Source organism: Mauremys mutica, chromosome 2 (assembly GCF_020497125.1).
Source record: "Mauremys mutica isolate MM-2020 ecotype Southern chromosome 2, ASM2049712v1, whole genome shotgun sequence".
NCBI lineage: Eukaryota > Metazoa > Chordata > Testudines > Geoemydidae > Mauremys > Mauremys mutica.
Genome location: NC_059073.1, coordinates 71027798 through 71050443, shown reverse-complemented (window position 1 = coordinate 71050443; position 22646 = coordinate 71027798). Strand labels below are relative to the sequence as shown.

Here is a 22646-nt window from a genome sequence, read left to right as displayed (position 1 = left end):
TTTTGTGTACATTAGCTGTGTTTGTTATAGGCATAGGAAGAAAAATGTACATCCTTCAGTCTGAGCTGCATGTTCTTGGTACAGTAGGCAGATTTCTGTTATAATTTAAGGGAACATTGGAACATCAGAGAAATGTTGCTGCAGCAACAGAATCTCAGAATAGCTTGGAAGCATGAGTGTAGGACCAGCAGTTACAAACACTGACCTCCTAAACCTCAGTGAATCCATCAATATATAGTTGCCATTTTTAACATAAGAAGGACCTGCCTTCTTGCCCTCAGAATGTAACATTATCCCCCCAAATCCAGATTGAGAATTACCAATCGTTCCCAAGGTTCATGACAAGTAACATTCAGTATTTTAATAACCATAAAGTCTAAAAACAATATTCCATGTGCCAGTGGAGATGTAGGAAATTTTCATTTAACTTTCATTCACTTTTCATTGCTATCTTTGGTTTAATTTATTTGTAGCTTTGATAAAGTTGCCTGTATCAGCCTTCAAATCACAACATCTTGATTTATAGAAAAGCTACTTCAGATAATTTTAAGAGTGCATTAAAGCTAATTTTCTCTTTCACTGAAGTGTGTACATTTGAACTCATGGGAGCTGATCCTCGGGTGGTATAACTGATCTAGCTCCATTTATGTCTATATACATATATAGATATAGATATAGTCATAGCTGCATTGATGTCAATAGAACTATGATAAGTTACACCAGCTCAGGATTTATCCTATAGTGTTAAGGCTGCCTACTCTGGCTTTCAGGGAAATTCTGAGAATAAAAACAGGAAGTCAATGACTGAATTATTTTCAGCAAAGTATCTTTTATTTTACAATAAAAATGATTTTAAATGGTTCAATCCATACTCTAGCTCACTGGGCATATAAAGAGCCAAATTAAAAAAATAATTAAATAAATACTCAGTAGTGGGCCAGCCCAGGTGACCAAAAAGTTCTTCAAAAGTCACGCTTATTGTCATAGAAATTGTGACCATGACAAACATACAGCCTTAAGCCTTGACCCAGCAATGCACTTGCTAGCATGTGGTGTCCCATTGATGTCAGTTGGACTCCCCATAAGGATGCCATTTGGGGACTTAATTACAAACATTGAACAAGTTAATTCAAACCAAATGGTGGTGTCTCAAATTAGAGTAAAATTTTAGTGTTAACTTTGAACCTATGGGTGTCTCATCCTGCATTCCCTCTGCACCCAAAACTGATGTTGATTTCAGTTGGAGTTTTGAGTGTGTAAGGCTACCCCTTTGGTTTGAAAAGTAATTACTATTCCTTTTCAATATCCAGTGAAATCTTCCAGTTCTTTTATATCTCTTGTTTCAGCTACTGTTTTGAGTGTTTTCTATAGCCTCAATTCAGGAAAGTACATGCTCAAGTCCATCACTATTTAGGACAGCACTTATGCTTAACTATATGTTACACACATGCTTATATGCTATTCTGAATACAGATGATTTCCTGAATAGGGGCCATAATTAGGATTCTCAGTATGAACACATCTGTTAAAATCTGATCAATGGAACTGCTGAACCCAAAAGACCATGATTTCTTCAAATTGGAGACCAACTAATATGACCACCTTGTGGAAGAAAGACTTGACGTACTGTGGTGCCCTAAATAAAAATGTCAAATGTGGAGCAAAGGGGTTTTTCTCAGTGGCCTCTGGTGAATGAACATACCTACCAAATTTCAAGAGTCAAGTTTAAGTGGGTACTTGAACAGTTGAAATCCAGTGAAAAAGACTGATAATTGATAGTCTCTAGTAGAAAGGTCAAAGCTCTAATCTAGGATTTCTGTATGTACTCAGTGGATGATAATGAATGAGTTTAACAAATTTCAAGATTCTGGTTAAATGGGAAAATGAAAGTCAATTGTTAGTCATTCACTCACCCACCGTGTTACAAGCATCTGTACTATATTGGATATTAAGTGCAGTTAATTAATTAATTATTTTTTACTGATTTGTTTCACTAGGGACTTGGGATGTCATTGTTACAACTAGTGATGCTTCAAGAATGAGCCCTAAAATGTCTTTAACTATTTGTGGTGAAAAAGGTACAAGTATTCCAGTCTTATTTCCCAAAGGATCCCTTAAAAAGGCTGAGATTTGTCAGACATCAGTGGAACTAGATAAGAAATTCACCTCTATATGCAAAGTTCGCTTGGAAATAGAAGATGCCAGAAATGGAGAGATCTGGCATTGTCGTGAGGTAAAAACTACTAAAGCAAGCCCAGATCTTTTTATTTTATTTTATTTTATTTTTAAGTTCTGTTCTTTTCATAATCTACAGTTGTTGTTTCCAGAAGCAGCTTCCAGTTACGTTCAAAATTACATAACATTTCTTATTTACAAAGCAAGTAGATCCGCTAACCGTGTTGGTGCAGTGATTTCACAATGTGCTCAAAACATTTTTTATTAGAATATGTTTGAACAACAAAAATTCTGTAAACTTAAGTTGAATTTCTGGAGCGCAGCTAACAGAGGTGCCGTAGTCTATAGCTTTTCCAGTGCTATCTTTTCAAAACTATTGCCACTGGCATAAATGGCAGTGTTTACATAATTTCAAATTGGCTATTACATGTTATGGACCTATGATCCAAGACCACTAATGAAGTGAGACACTGGAAATGCCTTTTGACAAAAATATCTGCCATTAAAGTTGGCATCCTAGAAAAAGAAATGAATAGCAAAAGTGACAATCTTTCCTCTGATGTCTAGGATGCTGAAGCTAAAAACCTCACATCACATCAAAATTGTTGTGGCATTACACTGCACAGAAAAGATACTTATCAACTCTAGCTGGAAAAATAAAAGGAAGTGTATAAGAAAGAATCCCTCCACTTTCAGTTTTCATTATATCTTAGTCCATGAATATTTGTGTTTCATTTTCATTACAAAATTAAGTGGGAAAATGTTACTTCTCAGTCTAAATATGCGATGTTAAGCTGCAGGATGAAGCACCTGACATTTATCTGCTAGGCCAGTTGTTAATTTCATCTTTTTTTCCATATGAAATATTCATCTAGTAACTCTGTTGATAAAGTTATAACTGCCTTTGGAAGATTATAAAACATGGTGGATCACAATGGAAATTTGTGCGTTGAGGACAGAAACTTGGTAATTACAAACAGTGATATCCATTAGCATGCTTTACTTCATTAAGTCATGGCAGTGACTCAAAGCTCAGTTAGAAGGAGCTCACTACCATTTATATGGATAATGAGACTATACACAGTTACGTTAGGTATGATTAAAAATACAAAGGGCATAAGCAAAGTGATAGCTGTCTGGGATTAGAAAGGATTTCCCTTCCCTTAAGGGTGGGTTTTGCCATCATACTCCCATTGCAGGCAGGGCTGGTTCTAGGCACCAGCCCTCCAAGCATGTGCTTGGGGTGGCACTTTCACTCCGCGCCCCCACCCCCCCCTTTTTTTTTTTGCTTGGAGTGGCAAAAAGCCAGTCACTCTGTCAGTGTGCGAGCCGGGATCTGCACTCCCTGCCCAGCCCGGCGGTGCCCTGCACAGCCCACTCGGGCAGGGAAACGCCGCGCCACCCTGGGGAGACTCAGAGCAGCAGCAGCAGCAGGACCCCTCCTCCCTCCCTGCATCCCAGGTCCCGCTTCCCTCCCTCCCCGGCTCCTCACACACTCTGGGAGCCCATCTTACCACCGCAACCCAGGCTCGGCTCCAGGACCCGGGCTGTGGCGGTGGCGAGAGGGGCTTCCGGAGTGTGTGAGGATCCGGGGAGGAAGGGAAATGGGGTCCCCTGGAGCCGAGCCAGGCTGCAGTGGCGAGAGGGGCTCCCGGAGTGTGTGAGGATCCGGGGAGGAAGGGAAGTGGGGTCCCTTGGAGCTGAGCCTGGGCTGCGGCGAGGAGAGGGGCTCCCGGAGTGTGTGAGGAGGTGAGCGGCCGGCTGGGCTTGTCGGTGCTGATCAGGTAGCCCCGCAGCTGGAGATCCTTGCCTTCCTGCCCGCCGGGGCTGGGCCAAGGCGCGGTGAGGCTGAAGAGCAGCAGGTGGGGGGCTCTCCAGGTCCTCGGCCGCCAGCATGTCGGGGGTGAGGGCGGTGAGCACGAACTGATCCACCTCGGCCACCAGCAGCGCCGCGAAGCCCAGGGAGGGGGCCGTGTTCTCCGTGCCGCTCCGCAGCTGCACTGCCACCTGGAAGTACTCCCGCTCCGTGCCGCCCAGCAGCTCCACCTGCATGAGGATGGAGTCGCGGCTGGGCCAGGGCTTGGCCACCGTGTGCTGGTAGCGGATCCCATGTTTGGGGGTGGGGAGCCTAGTGCTGGGGCGGCAGGGGGTGTGGGTGGGGGCGGAGAGAGATCCCAGTGCTGGGGCAGCGGGGGGGGGGCCACTGGTGGGTGAGTGGGGGGGAGCCCAGGGCTGGGGTGGGGGGCAGCCAAACTTTTTTTTGCTTGGGGTGGCAAAAAACCTAGAGCCAGCTCTGATTGCAGGAATGCTTGAATCTTCATGTGAGGCATCTAGTACTGACTATTATGAGAGACAGGATACTAGTCTAGTTCGACCACTGTCTGATCCAGTACGATAGTCCCTGTGTTTCTATTGCTGTTTATTTAAATTATACAAGACTGGACTTCACAGTCTTTTGCCCTCACAATACAGGGAAATGTCAGGAGCTTCATTCTGCTGTTTAACATTGGGACTGAGAATTAAAGTCTCCCCATCATTGTTGTAATTAAAAGCACTGACAAATAATTTTGTTTATGTTTTTGAATAAACTGTCTCACATCACTCTAACACAATATCCAGTACAAGAAATAACTATAATAGAGCCTCATTCTGGAGAAAGTATTAACCAAAATACAAGAACAGTTTTTATTCTTCCCACTTCTTGAAGAAGGAAAGCACAGTAAGTGAGGTCTGACTTTCAAGAAACTTTTCAGACATACAGACATCAGTATGAAAGAGAGAATTCTCTTTAGTTTAACTCTGTACCAGAGCCTACATTTCATTTTGTAATCTTTTCAGTCACATCATGGAAAATATAGCAGCCCTTTGAAGGCCTACATAATGATGCCACATACCTACGATTTTTGCTAACCAAAGACATTGAGCTTAGTGATTGAAGTATTTGGTCATTTTTTTAAAAGGTAGTGAGGTAGATAATATAGAAATTAAAGATTAGGCCATTTTTTTCATCTCCTAGTCAAAACACAATTATTCTGTATATTTTCAAGTGCTTTTTCCAGTCTAGCTTTAAATGACTCAGTGGAACTTCTGTTACTTACCATGGGTGGCTATTCCGCAATCTAATAGCCCTCATTGTTAAAGATTGTTTCTAAAATTCAGTCTACAGTTTTCTTTGTTCACTATCATCCCTTTATTTCTTTTATACAATAATTCACAGAGATTCAATACATTAATTAACAAATATTCTTAAGATCATGTGATTCAGATGGTACTGATGTGCTAGATTTCTACATTTTCATTTTTTCCCAGAATTTCCTAAATAGGTTTTTTTTTTCCAACTACAGTTTTGACAGGATCTTAATGACAATTCGCTACCTTTCCTTCTCCTGTCTTGTTAAAGACCTGCTTCAAAAGGCCAGTTTAGAATAATAGTATTCATCTTTTTCTCTAATGAGTATCATGCCTCTTTAAGTTACAGATTATCTATCTATCACAGTTTACATGAGAACCCTAGAACACAGATACTGAGATTGGCTTATGTTCTTTTTGTATGTGCAGGTGAAACTTCAACACAGAAAAACTAAAGAAATTCTAGTATTTCCATTTCTTCGGAACTTTGCAGATGCTGAAGGATGCACAGTGGCTGAACTTCCAGTTCTCACAGCTGGTTTTCATTTTTCCACAGGTTTGTTACTTGACAAAAACACTGAAGATTTGCTCGAGTATCATGGCTGAGATTTTCAAAGCAACGCAAGTGATTTCAACATACATTTCCATTCATTTTAATGGGTTAATGTAGCTAAATCCTCTGCACTGCTTTGAAACTCAGTCCGTTTATTTATTGGTGCATTTTGTTTTCTGAGTATGATTAATTCCAGTTTCTAATACAAAGAAGTGCAGAACCTGAGCACTGAAAAGATTAAAAATCTTGTGAGTGGCACTCATTTGAGTTCTTTTTTATCTTGACAATATTACTTTGTTTCCCTCCCCAAACAACAAAGGAAATTCCAAGGGAAATTATTCTTGGTGCTGCAGTTTCAGATAAGGAGAAGTTATGTAGTACCTCACACAAGATGCATATATTCTTGTGCTCCTAGGAATTTAAGGCCTTCCTCATTTATGATACAGTTACCAAGTTTCCCCAGAAACTTTCTACTGTGATTTGTGCCTCTCTCACCTCAAGACTAGATTTTTGTAATGTGCTTTGCTTTGAGCCTAAACCCATACATAAAAGAAGCTAGTGCAGAAAACGGTATCTTAAGTAGGTACCTGGACTTAAGGATATTACCTCAATGCTCCTTCAGCTGCATTGACTTCCTGTATTTCCTGGGTGGAGCTTAAGGTATTAGTTATAACCTATCAGTCCTAAATGGTGTGTGACCATCCTGCTTGAGAGATCACCTTTCTCCATCAGCCCTATAGCCATAGTTAATATCAGTGAAGGCATTCTTGCCAGAGCTCCCTTGATATAAAATTGAGGAAGCTATTGACAGGATATTCTCTATGAGAGCCACTTGACTTTGAAATTCTTTCCCCTGAACTCTTGCTCCAAAGTAGCACAAATGTGTTGACTTTTGGGGGATGCTGCACAGCTCATCTTTTTAAAGGATTTTTTGGTGTGAGCGACGTTGCCTGAGTGGTAATGTTAGGCAGGAAGTGATGTTTTTTCCATAATTATGATCCCTTTGTGTTCCAGGGGTCTTATTGGCTCCTGCTATCAATAGAGTGGCTACTTGTGGTTTTGTCTTTGGGCCAGATCCTCAGCCCTTACCAAATGACTTTTGCATTGTTCTAGTGATACAAAAAAGAGCACTTAAAGCTACATTAACCAAAACAGCCCAAGATTCCTCAGTTGAAGGGGAATGAGGGGGAATTGGCTAGAAGTAGGGGAACGGGACAGGAACATACAGTGCTCCTCCAGATCCTTGGCTGGCAGCACATTCCCTAAGGGATTACTGAAACCGGGGCAATTTAAAGCAGCCCTGGGGGTACTCTGGGTTATGCAGGGGTGCATTTTGACCAGTGGCCAAGGTTCAAAGGAAGTGTAAAGGTTTCCTCCTCTCTCACTCCCTAAGCTGTGCTAAGTATGGGTTCAGCAAAGCTCAGGATGGAGCCTTTTATGTTTAGTTGTGGTTCTGAATGATTATTAAGGTCACCTAGAGTTTAGGATGGATGTTTTGTATGTTTGTTATGCTTATACATACATAAATAAATAGCTTGTTTTTCCCAGGGGTGTTATGTTTGCTGTTTTAGAGTGATCAGTATTGATCTATTACCTTTTACTCTCATTCTTTTTTCAACTCAATTTTTTTTGATTGTTAATTATAATTACATTGGGTTTTTATTTTAATTACAGTGTAGTTTTAAAAATGATACCATTTTGCACAGCACTTTGATCAATTTGGCTAGGAATGCTCCAGAAATAAAAGCATAATCATAATATATATTAAAATAAATGTATTTCATAAATGTCCAAGCTTCAATACTTCTTTCTTTTCCCCCACATAACAGTAAAAGAGTATGTTCTGTACATTACTACGGCTGCATCCTTGGAGTCAGGAACAGATGCAGATGTGTATGTAACTCTACGAGGGCTTTTGGGAGACACGGGAAGAAGAAAATTGACAAGGAAAGGAGAGGATCTTTTCACCAAGGGAAAGGTGTGGTTATCATTTCTAAAGGATCTATTGCTCTTCTAGGGCCTGATCCAATTCTGATTGACTTGATTGAGAGTTGGATAGGGCCTCTGGTTTCTAGCTTGTGATGTCTTGTGGCTTTTACAACATGTGGGCGCAGGCACACACAGATATAAATATTACACACAATAGAACTCCATTAAAAACATTATTAAGATTGCAAAGTCAAGCACTCAAAAATTAGGAAACATCAGAATTAAGGTTATCTATGCAACCTTAATTTGGCTGCTTGTGCATATGCATTATGATATAGACTTTAATTACAAGCCACTCAGTCTCATGGATATTTGCTGACAGCAGAGGAATGGTGAGACTCAGAAATAACGTGTTCCACTCCAGGCTATGACAGGAAACATGCCTTTGGGGTCAAGACCTTTCTGCCCCATTCCTGGCCAAGTGGGCACAGACGCTTTTGTCCATTCCCTGCAAGTGTGACCCCTTCTACCCCATCCCTTCTAACTTGTCCCTGTTCCAATACTGGCTCTTTCCCGTCCTTTGCTCCTCATCCCAGTCCCATTCTCCTCACCTAGTCGGTCCCAGTCTCCACTCCTCAGACTTTTCATCCCAGTGTCTTTGCCCAGCAAGCCCTAATCTCACTCTACACACTCACTGCACAAGTCCAAGTCTCCTACCTTCACTCCTTGTGCCCAGTCTCATTGTCCAGCCAATTGCAGCCCCCCTTCTGCCTCCTCATCAAATCTGCCCTTCTCCCCAACTCTAACCTCCAGTCACCCCCTCCCATATCTACATTCCCCATCCCAGCTGGTGCTCCCAGTCCCAATTTCCCTTCCCGACTTTCTCATCCAATCTCAGTGTCATCATCCTCAAGTTCCATGTCCCAATCTCTTTGCTCAGCCAGTCCCAGTCCCTCCCCCCCAGCATCCTGGTCCTCATCAAATGAGTCTGTCCTCCCCAGGGGTGAAAGTGAGCCGGGTTGGGCCAGTACTCCGTACCGGTAAGAACCTGCCACAGCAGTGCTTTAATGTCCCTGCCCCTTTTACCTCCCCTGTCGGCAGCCCTGCTGGTAGGGTCCGTACCGGCAGGGCTGCCAACGGGGAGAGGGGAGGGGAGTGATGGGCAGCAACGTTAAAGCACTGCCATGGCCTTCCTTTGTCCTGCTCCACCCCCTTTTATAGCTTTGGCACAAGGCGGGAATCTTTTGTCTCTTTGGGTCCCCACTCCTCCTTCTAAATGGAAAAGTACCAGATTTAAGATGGGTTCTAATATCATGTGATATGGTCACATGTCACTGTAAGACCCCTAGTCTCCATTCTTCCTGCGTTGGCCCACGCGTACACAGGAAGGCTTGCAGGTAAATAAACCATTTACAACCAATTGTCCTAGTCAATGGGAGCCATCAAATTCTAAACCACCATGAACGGCCCGCACTTTGCATAATTACAACAGGACTGCAGAGTTATACTTCATATTTCTAACTTCAGATACAAGAATGATACATGCATACAAATAGAAAGAACATATTCAGTAGTTTATAACCTTTGTTATGATACCTTACAAGAGACCTTTTTCATAAGGCATGTTTCAGTTACATCATATTTACACTCATAAGCATATTTCCATAAAGCATATGGAGTTCAACATCACACACACCATGATGTGTTCATCATCAGATCCTTTTATGTTCTGCAAGGTATGGCTGAGATATATTTAAATAAGGTGTTTTACTCTCAGGGCCACCTAGTGGCTGAACAGTATAATACAGGTTAATATTTCATTACATCTCCCGCTTTCAGTTCTACAATCCCACCATTTACAATATTTGCATTATCATGCTGTCTTTGAAGTTCAGTACATATCAGTCTGTTAGGTTCTCTAACGGTTTTCTAATTACACAACCTGAATCCATAACAACTTGGTCAGCTAACTGTCCATTAGTTGCAATGACTGGCCACAGTTGGTTTGGAATCTGTGAGTCATCGTCGTCTTGTTCTGCATCTGCCATCAGTAGAGTTTGCTCTATTGATCATTCTTTCTGAGCAGCAAACTGTAGATGTCCAAAATTAGAACCGTAGTTGGCTGGATTCTATCCAGTAGCTGCTATTGGTGTTGATCTGTAACTCAGAGGAGCAAGGAAGGGATCTTTCTACTATAAGATTTTCTTGGCTGTCTGTACAGCTCTCTGATCCTCTCCGTTTATTGAGAGTAATGTGGGCTGCTACTATATGATCAAAATCATATTTCATTCACAATTCATTCTGCTGCAGTGAATTGTGGTCCATAGTCTATCACTAGTTGCGCTGGAAAACCAAAGTGAGCAAAAGTGCACTTCAGTTTCTCCATAACACTGCAATATGTTGTGTCTTAAAAATACATTATTTCTATGTTCCTGGGAAAATAGTCCACGATGACAAGGTAATGATGTCTTCTGATTTTGCATAAATCTGCAACTTGTCTCTTCCAAGGTCTGTCTGTTGTTGTTAAAGATTCTTTGTGTTGCTCTGTTAGTTCTGCAACATTCACATTCAGATACTTTATTCTTTATGTCTTTGCTTATGCCCAGTCAGCACACATCGGTACCGGGCAAATTAGTCGAAACAATAGTTAAAAATAAAATTGTCAGACACATAGAAAAACATAAACTGTTGAGCAATAGTCAACATGGTTTCTATAAAGGGAAATGGTGTCTTACTAATCTATTAGAGTTCTTTGAAGGGGTCAACAAACATGTGGAGAAGGGGGATCCAGTGGACATAGTGTACTTAGATTTCCAGAAAGCCTTTGACAAGGTCCCTCACCAAAGGCTCTTACGTAAATTAAGCTGTCATGTGATAAAAGGGAACATCTTTTCATGGATTGAGAACTGGTTAAAAGACAGGGAACAAAGGGTAGGAATTAATGGTAAATTCTCAGAATGGAGAGGAGTAACTAGTGGTGTTCCCCAAGGGTCAGTCCTAGGACCAATCCTATTCAATTTATTCATAAATAGTCTGGAGAAAGGGGTAAACAGTGAGGTGGCAAAGTTTGCAGATGATACTAAACTACTCAAGATAGTTAAGACCAAAGCAGATTGTGAAGAACTTCAAAAAGATCTCACAAAACTAAGTGATTGGGCAACAAAATGGCAAATGAAATTTAATGTGGATAAATGTAAAGTAATACTCATTGGAAAAAATAACCCCAACTATACATACAATATGATGGGGGCTAATTTAGCTATAACGAGTCAGGAAAAAGATCTTGGAGTCATCGTGGATAGTTCTCTGAAGATGTCCACGCAATGTGCAGAGGCGGTCAAAAAAGCAAACAGGATGTTAGGAATCATTAAAAAGGGGATAGAGAATAAGACTGAGAATATATTATTGCCCTTATATAAATCCATGGTACGCCCACATCTCGAATACTGTGTACAGATGTGGTCTCCTCACCTCAAAAAAGATATTCCAGCACTAGAAAAGGTTCAGAAAAGGGCAACTAAAATGATTAGTGGTTTGGAGAGGGTCCCATACGAGGAAAGATTAAAGAGGCTAGGACTCTTCAGCTTGGAAAAGAGGAGACTAAGGAGGGGATATGATAGAGGTCTATAAAATCATGAGTGATGTTGAGAAAGTGGATAAGGAAAAGTTATTTACTTATTCCCATAATACAAGAACTAGGGGTCATCAAATGAAATTAATAGGCAGCAGGTTAAAAACAAATAAAAGGAAGTTCTTCTTCACGCAGCACACAGTCAACTTGCGGAACTCCTTACCTGAGGAGGTTGTGAAGGCTAGGACTATAACTATGTTTAAAAGGGAACTGGATAAATTCATGGTGGCTAAGTCCATAAATGGCTATTAGCCAGGATGGGTAAAGAATGGTGTCCCTGGCCTCTGTTCATCAGAGGATGGAGATGGATGGCAGGAGAGAGATCACTTGATCATTGCCTGTTAGGTTTACTCCCTCTGGGGCACCTGGCATTGGCCACTGTCGGTAGACAGATACTGGGCTAGATGGACCTTTGGTCTGACCCAGTACGGCCGTTCTTATGTTCTTATGACTGCTTTGCCCTTCACAGCATTTAGTTAATCCTTGATATCTTTCATGGATGAGATTTAGGATTTCTCCTCTCATTTTGTTTGGAATTATGATGGAATTGCCTTTAATAATTAGTCTGTTTGACTTGCATAATTGTCCAAGCAGTTCAAAGTAGTCTCTTATCCTTTCCTTGGTGTCCTTTAGATACTTGGGTCAGCTGGCCCTAATATAAATTAGAACTTCTTGAAGTTGCATTTCTGTCAGGGCTGCTTCTTGTAGCTGACCTCAGAAGGTCATCTAGTCCAACTCCCTGCTCAAAGCAGGACCAATCCCCAACTAAATCATACACTGGTAATCCCAAAAGGTAATCTTTGAAAGCAAAATCTCCCAAAGGGTGTGATAAATGTAGTCAGTTTAGCACTTTCTTTGGCTAAAGGAATTTGCCAGAATCTGCTCAAGGCATCCAACTTGCAGAATACTGTAGCTTCCTTCGCTTTGGGGAGGAATTAATCCAATGTTCAGAGGGTATATTTTTCTCTCACAACTGCTTCATTAAGTCTTTTAAGATCCACACAGATTTGTATTTTTCCATTTTTCTTTATAACCAGTACCACACCATGCTGTTGGCTCAGAGATTTTCTCTATTGTGCCAATCTGTTCCACTCTCTTTAACTCAGCTGCCACTTTATGAACTAATGGGATAGGAATCTTGAGAGGTGTTTATACACTATGTGGTTTAGCATTGTTTCTTAAGGTTATTTGTACTGAATCGCCTTTCAAAGTTCAGTATCACCAAATATCCCATCAAGTTCTTCTCCCTGTCTCACTAGGACATCATGATTGTCACACTGCGGCTGAGAAGGTTGTTGATCTGTGTCATTTGATCACATACACTCTGAATGCATAGCTTTTGTCATAATAGATTATTCCTGTGGTGAACTGGCCCATGCAGTTCAGAATACCTCAAGGGCTAGTCAGAGCTGAGTCAGGTGACTTCAGCTCTGGGGCAGGAGCGGGACTTGAAGGTGATTGCAAGTCCCTTTTTAGATTACTTTGATGTCCCCTCCTGAGTCAATTTTAAATTCAATAGTCTTACCATGAATATTCAGTTTCACTCTCCAAACAGGTTCTGCGTCATCACAAGTGATAGATCCCAGAAACAGTGGCTCTTGATTGTGTATAATATGAGTCAACTCCCTGACTGCTTTGGTTCAGCAAACAGCTGCAAAATGTCCATATTTCATGCATATATTACAAGATGTGCCTCTGGCTGGACATGCATCATCTCTTTGGGGTATGACTTGTTCCACACTTTGTGCATGTAGGCTGGAATTTGTCCCTTTTAGACTGGGAGTTCTTTCTCCTGATCTCAGGGGTTTTACAATAATGACTTTTAATACTCAAGTGTCTCTGTACAGTTTCTAAGCTAGTTTCAGGTTTTTCAAGTTTATCAAGTTTCTTTAGGTTTTGCTGTTTCACCAGTTCACACAGTTTTGCTATTTGAATAGCTGTGACTAGGGTTAAATCTCTCTTCAGCTGTAGCTGCTGTGAAAGGTTTTTATCTGTTTACCCAATAACCAGCTTGTCTCTGATACTTCCATGTTTTGCATTGCCAAAATCACAGTTTTCAGCTTCAGAATGCAGAACTCACTTATAAAACATTCAACATTTCCCCTTGATTCTTGAATTGTCTGATGAAAACATGCTCTATTTCCTTCCCCATAGTGTAAATTAAAGAAGATACCTGTATATCTCCAGTTTCTTTGTGGAGTTTGTTTGCAATTTGAAATGTTGCAAAATCCTGCTTCGTCTGTCCATTGTGAAGGTTTGTCAAAGCTAAAGTTCTCTGTGGTATTGAAGAGTGGCATGTTGATGAGATCCTGCAACCTTTGTTGCTGTTTTCCTTCTGTTTCTGTTCTTAGTTTACTCCTGACACCACGTCAAGTACTTCTGAACAAAATATGGACTGGCTATAGGGCTTGCTTATATACACCAGATGTGTTCATCATCAGATTCTTTTATCCTCTGCCAGGTATGGCTGAGGTTCTTTTAGGATCATGAAGATTTGTAGTGATTTTGAGATAGAGAAGGAACTTGAAAGGCAGTCAGTCCACTCCATCCTTTATGCCTTCAGCTGGAATCACAAGGTAGACAAGGGCGCATGTGGACCAAAGGATGCTGCTTGCAAGAATTCTCTGACTCTGGGCACATGGAGTACATGTGCACACCTGCAGTGGAATACAGAAATGAACTACACATCTCAAAGAACCTCTAGTTACTCTTTCCAAAGCCTTATCACTTGGCCAAATTTGAGCAGATTTTCACAGGGACAGCAAAAAGCACATCCTTGACATAAGGACCAGATTTTAAGTCCCTGCTCTTAACCTTGGGAGTGCGTTAACTGTTCAAAGAAATGATCATCAGAATGTTTTAACATGGGAAAAACAACTTATTTTCCCCTGCCCTTATTCTTGGAGACATTGAATCGTTTTGGCTAAGTTTTTCCAAAATATATCACGCTGAGGCAGACACCTAACATGGAAAATTTCAGATAAGGTTTAGCAAAATAAGTAACAACTGAAAACAGGGGCTTATAATGGGAAGTGTTGGGCAAACTTAGGAGGGGTTATCAGCCCCAACTATTATATTATGGACATGGATCTACCTTCCTGAACTTTCAGTGTACAGCACACAATTCTTTTTTTACTTAGGTTAAAAATATTATGCAATAAAGAAAATATAGGGCTTTTTTGTTCCATGTCCTTCTCCAAAAGGTTAAGAGCTACACCCATGGAGGCTAGTTTGAGAAAAAGCAGACCTAGATAAGTAGTGGAAATCAGTACCAAACTATTGGCATGATCCTGCATGGTGGAGAAGTTCTCCAGTAAGTTCCTGAGCACCCTCAAATCCCATTGACTTCAGTGGGAGTTCAGTGCTCAGTATGTTGCTGTATTGGGCCCTGTTTGAGACACAAGACAGCCGAGAAGTCTAGACAATCTTTGTCAGTGTTGGGAGCAGCCAGTTGTCGATCAATGTCCTGGGTTGTGACAGATGCAGTCCTGTCTTCTAGCTTTTGAAACTTTGAAAGTGGTTCACTGATAGCTGATTTTCTGGGCCAGCACATTTGAGAGTTTAAATCCTGTTTAGCTCTTAGGTGAAAATTAATTTGATGTGTCCTTTATTGGATATTTCTGTACATCATATAGCCACTATGAGTGGACAAGTTTGGTAGGCTGAAGAGAGGCCCAGAACTGAAAAAGCAGAAATGTTGCATGTCAGAATGGAGGCTGAATTGGCAGAGTTTCACTGCACGGGGGAAGCTTTCATGGTGTTTCCCTATGCTGTCGGGTGGCAAAGATATGCCTGTTTTCTACCACAGGAAGCAAAGCAGGCATGTTCCTTTTGTTTCATTATTTAATTTGGCATAGTGTAGGAGTAATGTATAAATGTAACATAGTGTTCATACATTTCTAGTGAAACTTGGTAAATATTAACATATGTTTATTCTAGAGCCTGGCATGAAATTGTAATGTCAGTAGATGAATGATTAATAGCTATAAAAAATCAAATTCTCTTGATTTTGCTTCATGTCCAGTGAAAACAAAATTGTTGCAATTAAGGTGGTAGATTAATCTTCTAAACAAGAAGAGATTCTGTAAGTAAGTTTCCTGCCTTAGCGGCAACATTTTTGTTCACTTAATGTTCTTGGAAATTTCCAGATGTTTTCTTCCACTTATAAATAAGCCTGTCAAATATGGAGTGCCTCTTTCTAGACCACCACACTCACATATTGTGCTGAGAGCATCCCTTCAGTTAGGGAATCTGGACATAGTGGGGTGTGGTATTTTGGAATACAACAGTCATTAAATTTGTATGCTGAACCTTAACAGTTAGTCTGACATTTTAAAATATACTTTTCCTTGCAATATTTTTTCCCCTGACTATCCAGTATCTGCTGGTGAACTGGAATAGTATTTCTATTAGAAATCAGATCAAAATATGGTATTAGTCCAACACAATGTCAGGATTGTTATAAACAACAGCTAAGTGATGCAGACATGTACAGAAAATAAAAAGTATTCAAATGGATTGCCAATGGATGGAAGACACAGGCTTCTCACTCAGCCAGATCTCTTCTTCACTGGAGCTGGACACCATCTGTCGGTTACATGATAATTAAAGGCTTGGATTAATTTTTAAAATTTCAAAAATTGCCTTTGTGTCTTTCAAGAGGCCAAGTTTTTACCCTTATGAATCAAACGAAGAACTGATCAGGTGGTAAAGAAATTCATTTACATGAACTCTTCACTTCGAATAGCTCCCCACAGCTGACCACATGGCCAGGGGAAAACAGTTTCAGTTGTAGAGCCAAGTTTCTGATGATCTTTCATCATCCTTTCCAGTAAATAAACATCTGATTCTGTGAGGCAGAGTGTCCTCAACACCCTGTGACTTCAATATCTTGAGGTGTCTGATGTCCTTTCCAGAAGGATCAAGGTTGGGGGGGAGTGCGACGAGGCAATCTGTCACCTTACGGGTAGTGGTGTCCAGGGGTCAGCCCATCCATATCCCCATACCATGGCATGGTCCCTTTTAGATTTTGGGATGTCTGATCTACAAAGACTGGAGAGATATTGAGAGAGAGGAAGATGGTCCTGGGAATAAGTAGAGTTCAGGAAGAATCTCTTTTTGGGTACATTCACACAGATCACAGCAGTGACTCCCCCAGCCGGGGTCAATGGACTCAGACTAGTAGGGCTCACACTAGCACTCCAAATCTAGCTGTGTAGACAGCACTTTGAAATTGCAGTCAGGCTGGAGCTTGGGTTCTGATGCCCTCCCACCACCGTTGGCATCAGAGCCTGAGCCACAACTTCAAAGCATTGTATACCCAATTATTTTTAGAGTGCTAGTGCAAACCTCACAAAGCCAAGTCTCTCTGTCTGGGCTGGGAGGTTTGCTACTGCAGGATGTGTAGATGTACTCATTAAGGGCCTGGAACCAGAAGCCTTGCAGAGTGGGCAAGTCAAGGCTCCCCTCTTTCCCAGCTAAATCGGATGAGCTTTGGGAAGGGGACCAGCAAGTATTCTACCTCCTCCCTTCTAGCAAGGCAGACACCAGCAGGAAAAGGCTGCCCTGATGAGCCCTCTAAACTGGATGGCTAATTGAGAATGTGTGCCCAGCTGCAGGAGAAGCTGGCTAAAGCCTTGCAGATTATTTGAACCACAACCCCAGCTCCATGAAGAAGAGCAGGTGGAAATTCCTGTCTGAAGGAGAGAGATAGTGACTGTCCTAAGGCAAGAGGCAGAGGAACTGTGTGAAATACAACTCCAGCCCCCAGAAGGAGGGTCTGGTAGGGAAGACTTCAGTCTGAAGGACAGAAATACTGACTGCCTTAAGGCAAGAGACAGAGGGCCTGTTCAAAATACAACCCAGCTGCTTCAGAGCAGGACTTGAGAGCAGCTTTGAAAAAGCACCTCTGTAGCTGGCTAAGAAGAAGCGCTGAGGAACCACAGACCCAAGATGGGGATAGCAGAGTCCATAGAACTAGTGAAGACACTGACAAGCACGGCAAAAGTAGAAGCAGTGCAAGGAAGTGGAAAATGGATTGAAGGAACAATCCATAGCCACCTAAAACAAGGTCCCAAGTGCTGGAACGCAGAGGAGAGAGCAGTCTGTGTTCCCCTACATCTCCCTCAGACCAAGAGTGGAAGTACAGGCTTCAGGAATGAAAGAGGCCAAAAAAACTGTGAATTCTGGACAGAGACTGAGGGCCTGGCTTAGAGGCCACAAGATTTTGGGTTTTTCTTATTTTGGATTTTTCTGTTAAACCCAAAAAGGGAAGGGACTGAGAGGTGACCTAATTGGAGGACTAGGCCCCAGAAGCAGCAGTCCATTCTGTGTGTATGGAGGGGGGGCACAGAGTAAAAGAACCCCTGCCGCACCATGTCCTGACATGAGGGGCCATCCTGGCGTGCCAAACAGGGAGTCGGCATGATCTTTTCTCTGGTCTGCATGCATCTTTATACAGTAGTCTGTTGGATGCCTAATACTATTTATTCATCTTCTGTGAATGACTTTAATTCTCACAGATTTTACAGGCTATTAGCATAGTCTTGAACCATGTGCAGACATTGTGTAAACTTCAGTGCCCAGCTCTGTCCTAACAGCTTGATTTTGACCTGCAGCTCCACTACTATTTCCTTCTACAGTCTACCATTTTGTGCTGATGTCCTCCTGGGGTCCTTTCTATGCACCATTCTGCAGGTTGGATATATGTTCAGTCAGATGGCTGAGAATTATCCATATTTTTGTCTTTCAGATTGTGATTTCTTTTTAAACCAATCCTGCACAGCAAAATAATCCAAATGTTACACATCATGTGTTGAGATTAAGACAAATATTTAAAGATCCACCACTTTCATGTGCAATGGATATAGGGATTAAACTACTTTACATTTTTGAAAAAGGAAAATCTCCATGAACATTTTTAACTTATATTATTCTATTGGTTGTTGGAAAGAGATTATATCCTTTCTCCTGCCCTATATTTAGACACCAACCACTCAGGTTGGTACCATGGTAACTGCAGCACACACAAAAATTGTTAGCAAGAGGTGATTGTTGGTGTTCAGTTTCATTGCTTGTTTATGAATTAAGAGTGGTCAATTTTTAAATATTACTTTAGAAAAAAAAAGCACACCTAGTGTAAATGGACTAAAAAGTGGACATCATATTGGAAGCACAATGATGGTCACCATGAAAAGTCATCATTTGTCAGCAGTGTCATACCATGATATATCTCAGGATATGTCTACACAGCAGCAGGGAGCATGCTTCCCAGCACATGTAGACAGACATGCTAGCTGTGCTTGAGCTAGTGGGCTAAAAATAGCAGAGTAGCCCGTGGTAGTGTAGGCAGCACCTTGGGTTAGCCACCTGAGTACAAAGGTACTCAGAGATGCCGCAGTTAAGTACTCTGGTAGCTAGCCTGAGCTGCTGTCAGTCTGCCCTTCCTACACTGCTGTTTTTAGTGCACTAGCTCAAGTAGCGCTAGCCTGCATCTATCTACCCCTGCTGGGAAGCACACTTTCATGTGCTGTGTAGACATACCCTTAGATACCACAGTTTGCTAACTATTGGCAACATGCTGGCTCTCATGAGGAGTGTACCCAGTATAATAACTATAAAATTGCAAAGTGCTATTGATCCAAATGTCACGTATGGCCCAAGTTACCGTAGTCAGCAACCATAGTGGCTGGGATTACCAGGCCATTGAATGAAAGGGATAATAGGACAGAGGACAGGAATCACTGTGAAACGGGCACAATGGAGGGTAGGATGGTGGAGGAGGGTGGTTGTTAAAAAAATTTTTTAGGAGGGGAAGAAAGACAGAGACCTTAACTACAGCAAACATAAGTCCAGAGTTATAGGAGTCTGTGCAAAATGTCAGGCCGCTGCCAGGCTTCACAGCAACACAAAATTTGACAGTGTAGTACACCCCTCTTCTATTGGAGTTGAGCAGCCACCCACTAGGCCAGGCCATCGATAACCTGATAAGGAATTCATACAACTCTGCACAACTTAGTGAAGCCACAAAGGGTTCCTCCTTCTCTTCCACTGTAGCCTCTGCAAAATCTGGACCAGCCGATCTGTTGACTATAGTTGGTTAACTAATCAATCCAAAACTTCTTCATAGGATCTCATGCTCTTTATACCTCATGCTGTTGGGAGTTCTCTTCCTCAATCACAGAAAACCCTAATCAAATCTGAGACAATCAGTCCAGCACTGTGAATGCAGATCAGCCAGACCAACAAGGGAAAACTGTGCTGCTTTCACTGACCCAGTTTGGACCAGTCTTCCAGGGAAAGGCTTGTAAACAATGGAGAAAATGAATTTCTGTTGCCATGAGCAAATGGTTCTGTGCCCCTTTTAGTTAATGAAAGATAGTAGGGAATACCTGGGTCTACTTCACACTGAGGTCAGCAACACATCCCTCAGAATCAGCACAGCAGCCTTCCAAAAACTCGTAAACATGTTATTGAAGAAGCCATTAGCCAGTGATCATGACCTTGCTAATTCCCATTTGTATTGAATAATTTCCTTAGGGAAGGTCTGTAAGAATAGCTGCTTGTTAGACAGAAGAGAGAGATTACCTCTGAACAGGTAAAGATCCAGAGACACTGGTTATAGGATTGGGTTTCATAAATTTTTATTGCAAGAAGGTACCATTTTGGTCATCTAGTCTGACCTCTATTTGAACAGAAGCCATAGGCCTTTCTTGTATTAATTCCTGCCTCAAGTCTAACAGCTGTAATTCAATTAGACCATATCTTTTAGAAAAACATCCAATCTTGATTTAAAAATTTCCAGTGATGGAGCAGTTGTTCAATAGTTAACTACCTTCACTGTTAAATATTTGCACCTTATTTCTTAGTTTGAAATTGCCTAGCTTCAATTTACAGCCATTACATTTTGTTATGCATTTGATTGCTGGACTGAATAGCCCTCTATTATCAATTTCTGCTCCTCATGTAGGTACATAGTCTGTGATCAAGTCACTCCATAACCTTCTCTTTGATAAGATAAATAGATTGAACTCCTTGACAATTTCATCTGAAGGCGTGTTTTCAATCCCTTAATCATTCTTGTAGCTTTTCTTTGAACCATCACCAATTTTTCAATATCCATCTGGAAGTATGGGCACCAGAACTGAACACAGTATTTGAGTACAAGTCGCACCAGTGCCAAACACAGAGGTAATATAACCTCTCTACTCCCACTCACTATTTCCCTGTTTATACATCCAAGGATCCCATTTACCCTTTAATCACAGCTGAGAGCTCACATTCAACTGATTACCTGCTGTGACCTTCCCTGCCCCCCAAGTATTTTTCAGAATCACCATTTCCCAGGATAGCATCCCTCACAGTCACTTGCTGGAAGGTTCTCTGCACCTTGAAGTCTCTAAACCATGATTTGAGGACTTCAATGGCTCAGACACAGGTTTGATACAGGAGTGGGTGGGTGAGATTCTGTGGCCTGCATTGTGCAGGAGGTCAGACTAGATGATCATAATGGTCCCTTCTGACCTTAAAGTCTATGAGTCTATGATTTTATGATCCTGTAAATATGGCCCAAATTCTTTGTTGCTAGATGGTTGACTTTACATTTGACCATGCTGAAAAAACATATTGTTTGCTTGTGTCCAGTTTACCAAGCAATCCAGAAGACTCTATACCCATGATCTCTCTTCATTATTTGCCGATCTCCAATCTTTGTGTAATCTGCAAATTTTATCAGTAATAATTTTATATTTATTTTTGAAATATTAGCACCACATTAGATTTCCTCCAGTTTTCTGGAATTTTCCCAGTTACAAGACATAATGGAAAAAAATCAACATTGATGGTGCAGAAATCACCTTGGCCAGTTCTTTTAAAACTTTTGGATACAAGTTATCCATATCTCCTGATTTTAAAAAGTCTAATTTTAGTAGCTGCTGTTTAATATCCTTCTGAGTTACTGTTGAAATGGAAAGTATTCCATCAAAATGATCTGATGGCACCATCTGGCTTTTTCCCAAAAACAGAACAGAAATATTTATTGAACACTTTTGTCTTTTCTGAACTATTATCGACAATTCTACAATTTCTGTTTTGTAATGGACCAATACTGTTGTTAGGATTCCTTGTGTTCCCGACATACTTTAAAAATCCTTTATATTATTCTGGCCACGTGTTTCTTCTTGTGTCCTTTTGCTTCCTTTATCAATTCTTTACAATTCCTAGCTTCTAATTTATTCCTAGCTTCTAATTGATACCAACTTCCTCTTGTTTCCGTTTGTTATGTATATGTAATACTACTATTATAACTGATTTCACTGCTCTTCTAAGTCAAGCTGGTCTTTTAAGCAGTGTATCCCTTTTTTTTTTTAATTGTGGCTTTTGGGGCATCTAGTAAAATGTTCTTAAACAATTTTCAATTATCATTCACATTTTTCTATTTAAATTCTTTCTCTCAGCTGATTTGGCTCCTAATTGTTTTCAGCATTGTGAAATTGGCCCTTGTAATATACCAAGTATAGCTATTATTGGTTTGTACTTTATTGTGTTCTCACATAATAAATGTAATCAAGTCCTGATTACTAACACCTAAGCAACCACTAATGTTTAGTTCTATGATCAAGACAAGATCCAATATAGAATTTCCCCATGTTAGATGCAACACTTTTTGAGTTAGGTGATTTTCATAGTTAAATTTTAGAAATTCCCAGGATGTTTTAATACTAGCATCTTGAGACTTACCACTTATGTCACTCAAATTGAAGTCTCCCATGAACTTTTTTCCCCTACACATTATAAATAGGTGCTTGCCCTCCTGTTCTCTCATGTGATTTGGTGGTCTGTAGCAGACACCATCTAGGACCCTATCCTGTGCTTTATCTGTTAGGACATTTATCCATAAGCATTCAAGATAATTTGTTTCTGCCATTTTTGACATAGAGTGTCACTCCCACTCCCCTTTTACCCACTCTGTCCTTCCTACAAGCGATTTTAACATCCCAGTCATGTGAATTTTCCCACCAGATTTCAGTAATACCAACTAGAACAAATTTGTGCTCATAAATGAGAAATTCAAATTCTTCTTGTTTGTTATCCAGATGCCTAGAATTGGTGTATCGGTAATTTAAAGAATTTCTTGAACCACAAACTCTAGCAAGATGCTTACTGCTCATGTTCCAATGCCATATGATGTTAAGAATGAGTTAAGGAATGTTTTTTCATTGGAAAATGATG

At 41.0% G+C, this 22646-nt stretch overlaps 1 protein-coding gene across 2 annotated transcripts in view; it reads left to right on the top strand.

Annotated features, from left to right (window-relative positions):
- The window catches only part of LOC123364442 (lipoxygenase homology domain-containing protein 1-like), a 97678-nt gene that overhangs the window by 47495 nt on the left and 27537 nt on the right, over positions 1–22646 (top strand). For both annotated transcript variants that reach the window (XM_045006590.1, XM_045006589.1), the window contains 3 exons: positions 1998–2233; positions 5734–5860; positions 7687–7835. In XM_045006590.1, the coding sequence (XP_044862525.1) occupies positions 1998–2233; positions 5734–5860; positions 7687–7835 (512 nt within the window). The remainder of the gene's footprint in view (positions 1–1997; positions 2234–5733; positions 5861–7686; positions 7836–22646) is intronic.